The sequence below is a fragment of the Neltuma alba genome, unplaced genomic scaffold, assembly GCF_004799145.2.
Source record: "Neltuma alba isolate B1F8T4 unplaced genomic scaffold, ASM479914v2 tig00001333_pilon, whole genome shotgun sequence".
Classification (NCBI taxonomy): domain Eukaryota; kingdom Viridiplantae; phylum Streptophyta; class Magnoliopsida; order Fabales; family Fabaceae; genus Neltuma; species Neltuma alba.
In genome coordinates this window covers 1-12464 of record NW_021632422.1, presented here as the reverse complement: position 1 = coordinate 12464, position 12464 = coordinate 1, and the positions used below count along the sequence as shown (strand labels likewise).

At 37.9% G+C, this 12464-nt stretch overlaps 1 protein-coding gene across 1 annotated transcript in view; it reads left to right on the top strand.

Moving 5' to 3' along the window:
• The window catches only part of LOC114755600 (VPS35 endosomal protein sorting factor-like), a 46657-nt gene extending 36825 nt beyond the window's left edge, over positions 1-9832 (top strand). The window contains exons 14-17 of the mRNA XM_028944485.1: positions 8025-8163; positions 8249-8332; positions 9502-9660; positions 9740-9832. Coding sequence (XP_028800318.1) covers positions 8025-8163; positions 8249-8332; positions 9502-9660; positions 9740-9832 — 475 coding nt within the window. The remainder of the gene's footprint in view (positions 1-8024; positions 8164-8248; positions 8333-9501; positions 9661-9739) is intronic.
• The last annotated feature ends 2632 nt before the right edge of the window (positions 9833-12464 follow it).

The following is a 12464-nucleotide window of genomic DNA, read 5'->3' as shown; positions in this document are numbered from 1 at the left end:
AAAGAAATGTCGAGATGTTTACTGATGCTGATTGGGCAGGTGATCAAGATGATAGAAAATCCACATCTGGATACTTCACCTTCGTTTGGGGTAACTTAGTTACTTGGCGAAGTAAGAAGCAGAATGTAGTAGCAAGAAGCAGTGCTGAAGTCGAATTCAGAGCTATCGCTCTTGGAATTTGTGAAGGCCTATGGGTGAAACGAGTATTGGAGGAACTACAAATGGTGGTGAATCTCCCTATTAGACTTTACTCAGATAATATGGCAGCAATCAACATTTCTCATAACCCAGTTCAGCATGATCGAATGAAGCATGTGGAAATAGACAGACACTTCATAAGGGAAAAGATTGATGATGGTATAATTGATCTCAGATATATACCTTCAAGAGAACAGACAGCTGACACTCTCACAAAAGGCCTTACGAGTGATAAGTTCAAATATCTTATAGGCAAGTTGGGCATGATCAATATCTATGCTCCAACTTGAGGGGGAGTGTAGAATATAAGATAGGATCTTGGGGATTAATTGTAAATTAGATCTCAAAGATATGATCGGAAGTTTTTTTAGGAAAGATTTTATTTCCGGTTTGAGCGTGATTGATATCGCGTAGAATCAGGCCATCATAATCGGCCTCTCCATACTCCCATTGTATATATATACTTGTTCGATTGATTCTGAATATATAGAAGAATCATATACATCAAAGCTGTTACCTTCTGCTACATCTACTTGCCAGCTTAGGGGGGAGTATTGGTGATTCAGTCTAATGGGCCTTGGGCCTAAAAACCCTAGATCTCAAAATCAAATTTGATCAGATCTTATCTCACTGTTTAATTTCTGTTTATTAGGAAGATTATGATTATTATGTTGATAGTATTCAGAATATCATCTATCCCTAGTATCTCGGCTAGATCCCTAGAATATCGGCCTAATAACCTCTCTAGGTGAGGGACTTGTATCTATTTAAAGAGTTTCACATGATGCAAATAAAGTAATCTATTCAAAATCATAAGAATTCCTTATCTTGTAACATTAATTGTTTGTTCTATCATAGTTTCTGGCATAATCTGATCATGAATAGAGCTTCGAAGGGATTTGTATCATGAATAACAGATCTGGTTGGCGTAGTTTCAGTATTGTTTGTAGTTTGTTCAAGGTTGTTTTGGGAGATGTTGGTTGGTTCTATAGGTTCAACAACAACAGTAGCAACAAACTTTATCCTACTAGGTGTGGTCGGCTACATGAATCACACGACGCTATCGTGCTCTGTCAACAACCCAGTCCTTATATGTTGTTGACCAGGAGGTCTCATTCAATGACTTCATTAAGCGTTCTTCTGGGTCTTCCTCTGTCCCTTTTTATGGGACTCCATATTGCTTGATCTACTCTTCTCATTGGGGCCTCCAATGGCCTTCTCTACACATGTCCAAACCATCTTAAGCGATTTTCAATCATTTTCTCTTGGATAGGTGCCACACCGACTCTTGCTCTGATATTTTCATTTTGAATCCTATCTTTTCTTGTATGACCACACATCAATCTTAACATCCTTATTTCTGCTACCCTGACTTTGTGCTCTTGTTTTCCCTTTATTACCCAACATTCACTACTATACAACATAGCTGGTCTTATAGCAGTCCGATAAAATTTTCCTTTAAGCTTCTCAGGTACCTTCTTATCCAAATAACTCCGGTAGTTTTCCTCACTTTAACTATCCAGCTTGTATTTTATAAGAAATGTCTCCATCAATTTTCTCATCCTCGTGTATAATGGATCCTAGGTATTTAAACTTTGATACTTGAGGAATGATTTGATCCCCCATCTTCACCTCCAAATCCCCATTGCCTTGTCTCCTCCCAAAATTACAATGCATATATTTTGTTTTGTTCTTGCTCAAGTGGAAACATTTCGACTTCAAAGTCCTTCTCCATAACTCCAATCTAGTGTTAATCTCTTCTTTTAATTCCGCCATAAGAACTATGTCATCTACGAAGAGCATGGACTTAGGGATTCTTTCTTAAATAGGTTCAGTTAAAACATCCAGAACAATGTTAAACAAGTATGGATTCAAAGAAGATCCTTGATATAGGCCAATCTTAATAGGAAAGTCCTTTGTCTCACCTCCAGGTGTTCTTACACTGGTAGTTACCCCCTCATACATATCTTGTATGGCTTTGATATAAGCACCCCGTACACCTTTCTTTTCCAAAGCTTTCCACATTACTTCTCTTGGCAAGCGATCATAAGCCTTTTCCAGGTCAATAAAAACCATATGTAAATCCCTTCTTTTACTCCTACATCTTTCCATTAACGCCCTTAGTAAATAGATTGCTTCCAATGTGGATCTCTCTGGTATAAATCCAAATTGGTTTTCCGAAATAGAAGTCTCCAACCTCGACCTATGTTCCATCACTTTTTCCCACAACTTCATTGTATGACTCAAGTTTTATCCCTCTGTAGCTTGTATAGTTTTGAATGTCTCCTTTATTCTTGTAAATAGGAACTAAAATGCTTTTCCTCTAGTCATCCGACATATTCTTAGAGCGTAAAATTTCATTAAAAAGCTTGGTTAGTTACATCTCACCCTTAGTGTCCAAATATTTCCAAACTTCAATAGGGATACCATTAGGCCCAATGGCTTCACCTTTGTCCATTTTCTTAAGAGCTGCCCTAACCTCTCCGATACGGATCCTGCTGTAAAAAGCCAAATTTCGATCATCTTCGTTAATTACCAAGTCCTGTAAGTCCTGAGTCATATAATTGCTTCCCTCATTAAACAGCTTGTAAAAGTAAGCCTCCCATCTGTTCTTAATATCACCATCAGTAACTAGCATTTTACCATCTTCATCCTTTATACACTTTACTTGGTCCAGATCTTTCTTTTTCCTCTCCCTTTGCTTCGCAATCTTGTTAATATTTCTTTCTCTCGTCTTTGTTCCTAACTCTTGATAAAACCCCTCATAAACTTTAGTACGTGTTTCGCTCACTGCTCTCTTCATCTTTTTTAGCCAATTGAATACTTTTCCTAGTTTTTTACACTATTGCACAAATGTATAGCCTTAAAACAATCTCTTTTTTGTCTGACTTTCTCTTGCACACTCTTATCCCACCACCAAGTCTCCTTATTTCTCTGACCAGGACCTTTGGATTCTCCCAAAATTGTTTTAGCTACCAAACGAACCCTTGTAGCTATCTCTTCTCTCATCATGTTTGCATTTCCCTGCAACTCTGAAATCCCTTCCTCAAAAAGGGTCCTTTTGGATAAATCCCGCTTCTCACCCTTAAACTGCCACCATTTAACCCTAGGTTTTCCCACTTGATTGTACTTTTGTGTGGTACTCTTAAAGCGTATATCAAGGATAAGTACTCTATGTTGGGCAGTCACCCATTTCTCGGAATCACTTTGCAATTAGTACACAGTCTTCTCTCTGGATTCTTAAACAAAAAGAAATCAATCTGTGATTTTGAGGCACCATTCTTGTACGTGATTAAATGCTCATTTCGCTTCTTAAAACAAGTGTTGACAATCTTGAGATTATATGCAAGAGAAAAGTCGAGAATAGATTGTCCTCTACTATTAAGCTCTCCAAAACCAAAACCACCATGAACCCTGCTGAATTGTCCTGCTTCCTCACCGACATGTCTATTAAGATCCCCACCAATAAAATTTTTTTCTTTGAGTGGTATGCTTTGAACCAACTCCTCCATATCTTCCTAGAACTTATCTTTAAGGTGTGCCTTTGCCCCAACTTGAATTGTATAGGCACTAATGATATTGATAGTATCCTTTCCAGCAATTACTCTTAAAGATATTATTCTGTCCTCAAACCTTTTAACCCCTACCACGTTTTTTTTTTCATGTTCCATCAACGATGATACCAACCCCATTTCCTGCCCTCACCTTTCCTGTGTACCAAAGTTTACACTCTCCAAGTTCTTTGGCAACTTCTCCAATCCATTTGGTTTTTTGGAGGCACAAGATATTAATCCTTCTGTCCCTCATAACTCCTGCTACTTCCATAGATTTCTCATTTAGCGTTCCAATATTCCAAGTGCCAAATCTAATCTTGGTCTCATGAACTAACTTCTTTAACCGCCTCCATCCAAGAGAGTGCGGTAGCTTTGCTCATTTAACACTATATTCGGGCGATTTTAAGGGTCCATATGGTCTATTGGTTCTATAGGTTCCTCAGGAAGATTTTGAGGGTTCGTAAGGTCTAGGTTAAGAAGGTGGTCTATTGGCTAGAATGATCACAAATTATCCAATTACTTTTCTAGTTCTCCCCCTGAGTGGATGATTTGGGGTAACATGGCATGTTTCCTGCAAGCTTAGTGTTCATAGTAATATAAAATTTATTTGTAAGAGGAGAATAGCATTTATACCCCTTTTGGTTTGAAGAGTAGCCCAGAACAATACATCTAATGTCTCTAGGGTCCAATTTCCTACCATGTTTATTGTAGACAAAAACAGTGCACCCAGAAACTTCTTTGGAAGAGAGGTAACAAGGGATGAATTTGGATAAAAAGCAAGAAGTTGTTGTAGGGGGGTTTGAAAATTTAAAACTTTGGAAGGCATTCTATTTATTAAATGGGCAGCGGTAAGTATAGCATCTCCCCAAAAACAATTAGGAACATTCCTTTCAAACATAAGTGCTCTTACTACTTTAAGAAGATGTTTATTTTTTCTTTCAGAGACTCTATTTTGTTCTAGAGAATAAGGACATGAAGTTTCATGATGAATACTATTAGACACCAAAAAATTTGTAAATGAAGAATTTAAATATCCTTTCGCATTATCTATTCTAAAGATTTGAATAGTTTAGCGTAATTGGTTTTTAATAAAGGTATAGAATTGCTGAAAAATAGGGAAAACTTTAGATTTATTTTTCATAAGAAATACCCTAGTCTTGTATGATTGTCAATAAATGTAACAAACCAATGAGCCTTGGACGTTGTTTCAAATTTAGAGAGACCTCAAACATCACTATGTTCAATATAAAAAAGGTGAGAAGGAGTATAAGGGTGACTAGGATAGGGATTGCAAACTTGTTTTGCCAAATAGCAGGTGTCACAGTGAAATTCGTTAATAGATTTCTTGTTAATATTTGGAAATAAAATTTGCATATAGTGAAAACCAGGGTGGCCTAACCTAGAGTGTTACAACATTATTCATCAAGAGTCATGGTAGATAAAGCAGCAGTGCAAATTGATTTATTTGAGGAAATGCCTTGGATAATATAAAGCTCATTCCACACTTTAGCAGTGCCAATCCTCTTCCCTAATACCAAGTCCTGAAAGACACAACCAATATTGTTAAAAGTAATAAGACAGTGCAGTTGGTCAGCGGCTTGTTTTACAGACAGCAAGCTACATCCAATGTTCAAGACATACAAAACATTGTGTAATACAATATCTGTTGAAATTTCAACAATTCCTGAGCCTTGAACTTTAGCAAACTGGCCATTAGTAGCTTCCACAATTTTATGATCAGAGTGGTTACAAAATTTGGTGAACAGTTCCTTAAAACTAGTAATATGGTGAGTGGCACCAGAGTCAATAAAACAAAGATTTTTAGTAGTTATACTACTAAAGACATGGGTGAGGGTAGTACCTGCACGGGCTAGAGTGACAGAGGGGGTAGAAGTCTCACTAGCTCGGCCATAAGTGAGATGCCTATCTAAAAATTTACATAGGAGTAGTAACTCTTCATGGCTCATAGGCTCTGGGACAGCAGGAGGGCCAACTAGTGGGCCCTTACTTCTAGGTTTGCCTTTCTGTTTATTGTTGGGAGGCTTGTCATATAGCTTCCAGCACACTTCTCTAGGATGACCATTTTTGTGACAGTGATCACACCACTTGGAAGGCTTTTTGGCTTTTGTGTCACTTTGAGAACCATGGACAGCAAAGGCAAAGGAGTTAATAGGAACAGCAGAGGGGTTAATGAGTACCTTCCTGCTTTCCTCAAATTTGATAGTATTGAATGCTTCGAGCAAAGATGAGAAAGGCTTGAGACTTATAATTCTAGCGCGAACATTCTCATAGGAGTCATTGAGTCTATGCAAAAACTTGTAACAGCGTTCTTGGTCCACTAATTTCCTATAGTACATGGCTGTAGCAGTACTCACCAATTCATGGACGTCATGGAGGTCTATTTGCTGCCAAAATTTCATTAGAGTAGTATAATAATGAGTGATAGTCTATTCACCTTTTACCACCATGGAGTTTTCGTTTGACTTGAAATAGTGTAGTAGTGTTTTGTGTAATAGAATAGGTGGCTTTGGTAGAGTCCCAGATTTCTTTGGCGTTAGTGGCAAGGAGGTAGTTCTCACCAATATCAGCTGCTGTGGAGCTGACAAGCCATGCCATGACCAAGTTATTCTCTGCACACCAAGCAGCAAATTCAGGATTTGTAGATGTTGGTAGAGGTGGATTTCCAGGGAGGTGATGTTCCTTATTACGACCCCGGATGAACATGAGAACGTAGTGGGACCATTGGAGATAATTATTCCCATCCAGACGATGGGTGATCGGAATTTGGGAGAAGGCATTAGTGACTCCCACCCCTTACGAGGCCGCCCTAGATGGCGTTGTGTTGCTATTATCAGCAGTAAAGACACGTGGCTGCATAAGTGCAGTCTTAAAGGATATAGAGTAGGGTTTCGGTTAAGGCACTGATACCATGTAATTTTCTGAATAGTACGCTGTAGTATTCACTGAATGAGGGTTTACATAATATAGAGGGTAAGCCTAATTAATGCAGAATAAACCTAATTAATATAAATCTGATCACATCCCCTAAATTCCACCTAAAGATAAGGAAATAATGATAATGGTTAGATTTTGTCATAATTTGACTATTACAAGAGATACACCTATTTATTGCTAGGAGATTCTAGGAGATTAGGTTAAAACTAATAAGTGGGCTTTTGGCAACAAGCCCACTTTCCCACACTAAAGAAGTTGCTTCAAACAAACAAGTCCACATGTTGCTAAGGCCATGGCATGATATTTTGCTTCTGTGCTAGATTATGCAACCACATTTTGTTTCTAGCTGTTCCAAGAGAGTGAATTATGGCCAATTAGCACATGATATCCTAAAATAGATCATTATCAGTAGGAGATTCAACACAGTTAGCATTTATATGGCAAATTATCAATGACGTCTAAGAAATGGGAACTCTTTCATAGTAAGGGAGTCATGGGCTGGTGTTGGAGTATGGTGTGGGTCAATTGCTACATCAATAAAGCTTGTAAGAAAGCGAGGATAGGATGCCAGTGATAAGTTTGAATGTCTTGAGAAGTGGTTGTCAAATAGGTAATGCAATATATTACCTTAGAGAAAGACTGATGTTCAGTTGTCAGCAAAGAAAAATATTGAAACACTTCAAACAATGTCTCATCGAAAGAGATAAAGCTTTTTTTTGCCTTCTTTGGAGTAACATTGATATCACTTCTGAAGGCATAAATACCTAGGGATGATGCATTGGATAGATTTAGCTTCAAATTTATCTTTGTCTGGGTTAGATCATGAATAAAACAAGTGCATCCAAAAATACAAAGAGGAAGAGGATAAAGAGATTCAAAGGGAAATGGAATAAAGTAGAGAACTTGGTTTTGTTTATAGAAAAGGCATACAGTTTATTGAATTACAAGAACCACATCACCCAAAAACATGAAGGGGCACAACTTGAGGGGAGAGTTAGTAAATGGCAACATATCTAGTAGACATCCTTCTCTACACTTAGCAAACTCTAGTATTGAAGCCTCTAGATTTAATATGGTCCGGCAACAACTATATTTTCAAACTTGGTCATTAAGCATTTATTCTTATGTTAGCAAATGTTAATTATGTTTTAATGCATTGATTACTTTCCTTTATTGGAGCATTGAACTACTTGTCATTAACTCCTAGGCTCATCCTTTGTCTACATTATGTTTAGCCTTTACCATTTGTAAAATACAATTACTTGATCAATGAACTAAAGAATATACTCTCTATTTTATGGGTTATTTGTTAAGCAGGAATTGTCGCATAAGACACCCAACAACTATACAGTTGCTTTATGAAATTTCTCAAACTCTACATGATGATATGGAATTCATGAATGTTAAAGACGATGATAGCCATGTGTCTCGGTTGATCTCTCGCTTTGTTCACATGGTAAATTTTTTTCTATAGTTGTTTGTGGTAATGTGTTTGTGGTTATGGAGATTATGATTCGCTTTTTCCCCCTTCTATTCACTAGGTAGATTATGGAGCAGACTTGGAACGCCAATTAGCATTTTTGGTTGATTCTCGAGGAGCTTTCAGCAGACTAGATGAACTTAAGGTTGTTACTATTTTCCTCCCAGTGCATCAAAGATAAAGCATCAAACTTTTATTTCAAATTATTATGATTATAGAGTATATTTTGTTGTTGTAGATATTACACCTTCATTGTAGGGATATTGTATTATTCTGCATTAATGAGCCTTTAAAGCGAAGACTCTCTCTTGTATATACAACCCTCTCCTCAGAGTGAATAAACATTACATTCCAATCATATATCTCTACACTAGTAATATCACTTTTACCTGATATTGCCTAATCATGTCACAAATAGAGTTAATTAAATGCTTGGAAAAACCAGGCAAAAGTCTTGCAAGGACGTGTGGGGGCCCATATAGTGGGGACTGGATGCTGGACTTGGCTATTCAACATTATGTACATTGTAGTTGTGCAATCATAGTACAGTAATGCAAAAGTACAGTGATAGTACAAAGAAGTACAACGAATCTAGACACTAATCAACACTATACACATTGTAGTGGTACGTTACTACTGTGATATCTTCAACCTTTGCTGTCATAGAATTGGCCAACCATGACATGGTTTTATTCTCTCAAAACCACATGTTCTACTTCAGGTATGTGATAAATAAGTTGAATGGCATCTCTAGCGAAGTAATTCCCTCTTCTCTGCAACCTCGGATAAACATCAAGGCAATTGAAAACCATAGGGGGTAATTATTACAATTTAATTTGACGCATATGATGTGGACCAAGCTAACTAGTTTGCAAAGCTATTTGGCTGGTTCAAGGCTGATGCCCTTGTGGCTACGTTGTTGATTTGTACAGACAACAGGAACAAACTGAGCGCATGTTCTTTCATTCTGGTTTTTAGTGATGGAAGGCATCACCTAATCACATTATAGAGGATTTTAGATATTGGTCAGAGGGAAGACAGTCTGATCCCAATACCAAAGGAAAAAAATATCATATTGCACCCTAGTTCCGAGAAAATTAAGTGAATTCATAAATTTGAAAAATTAAAAGCAGATTGACTAATATGAAGGATATGTACAGTAATGTGATGCTTACATAAATAAGTTGATTAATATCTGCAGGTATTAATCATTAAAAAAATGGAAACAATTCAAAATTGTAATGGTTGGAGAAGCTTTAATTCCATATGACTAAAGGACCTTTATAGTGATGTAGCGATTACGCTTTCCTGCAGGAAACTCTTGTTCACTCCAGCAACTGCTTAGCTATTCAAGCCTTGAGATCTAAAAAGCATCTCATTTTTGTCAAATCCTGCATAACATTTAGTGAAATCACAGTACCTTCCATTTCCTCTCAGAGGAGGCAATTTGATCTTCTTCTAGAGACAGCAGAGGTATGTTCATATTTGGCATCAAAATGTTCCATGGTATTTTTTTCTGTGCGTGAAGTGTACTCATGCTTGCATGTTTCAGGTTGCTTTACAAGGCGGCTTGTTTTCTCATTCAGATGAACTAATCGACTCAGCAATTGGCTGTTTGCAGAGTTCAGACATAATGGATGGTTAGTTTACATGTTTTACTGTGTGAAGTCCTTTGATTCAAGAGATGAGGATGTGGCAGAAAAAGTTGAGAATCAGCTATACACTGCTTATTAGTCAACATGTAATTATACTTTCTCAACCCTATCATGTCCTTTTGAAAATAACAATCACCAGTGTCATCTTCGAGCATCTTAATATTCCATAAACCACCTCCAGGTCTTGTTCTTATGGTTTGCTTATGAACTGGTTTACCACGCTGAGAAGCTTTGTGGAGTAACAGAGTATAATAGCTCGATGATCATATTCCTCGGTGTAGCCGGTAATTAAATAGTGTACAGGAGAATCCTCACCATAATCAGTGGGATTTGGGAAAAATTCAAAAACGGATAATGGAGATATTCCCTTATATGTGCTGGGATATACTCCTCAGATCCTATCTAATAAACACAAATATTTACAGATATAAATAAACATAAATAACCTATTTACCACACTCCCCCTCAAGTTGGATCATAGATACTCATCATGTCTAACTTGCTGACAAATTTCTTAAATACATCTTCTGAGGGTCCTTTCGTGAGGATATCCGCAATCTGCATCTTGGTAGGAACATAGGATAGACAGATAATCCCATCTTCTACCTTTTCCCTTATGAAGTGTCGATCTATCTCCACATGTTTGGTTCTGCTGTGCTGAACTGGATTTAACGCCATACTGAGGGCTGCTTTGTTATCACAATAGAACTTCAATGGAGAGTTGATCGCAAAGTATGCCTCTTCAGCTATTCTTATCCATAGACCTTCCATAATACCCTGAGCCAATGCTCTCAATTCTGACTCTGCACTGCTTTTTGCTACAACCCTTTGTTTTTGGCTTTGCCATGTCACTAAGTTGCCCCAAATAAAGGTACAGTATCCTAAAATTGATCTACTGTTTTCCTGGTCTCCTGCCCAATCAGCATCAGTGTAGATTTCAACAGATCTATCATTGCTCTTAAAGGACAAACCACGACCAGGAGTGCCTTTAAGGTATCTCAGTATTTTGTAGGCTGCATTCATATGCTTCTTTTTCAGTGAGTGCATATGCTGGCTTGCTACACTCACAGCAAAGGCGATATCGGGTCTAGTATGTGAGAGGTAGATTAACTTCCCAACTAGCCTTTGATAACGTCCCTTATTTGTAGGTCCTTCATCTTTTTCCTGTTTCTTTCTCCTTGCAGCCTCTTTTTCAGTTTTGGCTGGTTTTTCACTTTTCTTGATCTTCTTTTTGATATTTATGGGCACTTTACTTGGTTTGCATCCAAGCATTCCGATTTCCTTGAGTAAGTCCAGGATGTATTTTTGTTGGCAAATAGAAATACCCTCTTTTGACCTTGCAACTTCCATGCCCAGGAAATACTTCAACTTTCCAAGATTCTTTACCTCAAATTCTTTATTCAAGGCTGTCTTTATCCTGTTCATCTCCTTTATACCATTACCAGTAAGAACAATGTTGTCGACATACACAATGAGAATGGTGATGAGATCCCCATTCTTGGAGACAAACATTGTGTGATCTGACAAACTCTGCTTGTATCCCTCAGCTTTAAGAACTTTAGAAAACCTATCAAACCATGCTCTGGGTGACTGCTTTAGCCCATATATAGATTTTTTCAACCTGCATACCTGATTGTTTCTACCCATTTCAAAGCCGGGTGGCAAGGACATATACACTTCTTTTTTTAGTTCACCATTAAGGAAGGCGTTCTTGATGTCTAATTGCTGTAAGGGCCAGTCAAGATTCACTGCAATAGACAGAAGGACCCTGATAGTATTCAGTTTTGCCACAGGAGCAAATGTCTCATTGTAATCCACCCCATACGTTTAAGTGAATCCCTTTGCAACCAATCTAGCCTTGTGTTTATTGAGAGACCCATCTGCATTGTATTTAGGAGTAAATACCCACTTGCAGCCTACTGGTTTCTTACCAACTAGTAATTTGGTAATTTCCCATGTACCGTTCTTCTTTAAGGCCCTTACTTCTTCCATGACAGCATCTTTCCACTCTGGGATTTTAAGGGCTTCATGAATATCATTAGGAACTGTAATCTTATCAAGATTAGTTACAAAGGTATAATGACTCTTAGAGAGAGCAGCATAGGTCACAAAATTATGGATAGGGTGTTTAGTGCAAGAACGAATTTTCTTTCTCAAGGCAATAGGTAGATCCAGTTCACATACCTCTTTTTGAGCAGTTTCTATACCAGCCTCAACAATGTTAGGATCTGTCACCGGTCGTGAGTGAGTGGCACGGCCTCAGGTATGACAGCCCCATGTGTTTGCTTGTCTCTATGTTATATACCTTATCAAACTATTTCTGCTTCTTGTGAGTCTCACTTACTGCACTAGGCAGCACAGTCATAATGGGGGTGAATCCAAGGAATCGGAGAGAAGGATTGGAGGAGATGGGGGGTATAGGTTCTAGAACACTTGTAGTAGGCTGAAATTCACTCCAACTCTCCCCTGAATTGAAGCAGAATATGGTTCATGTTCGACAAAGGTGACGTCTCGGCTGACAAACAGGCGTTTAGAGACCGGATCATCTTATACCTTTTTGAAGATTGGAATACCGAGGAATATACACTTAGCTGCCCGAGGATCAAACTTGGAAGATGGATG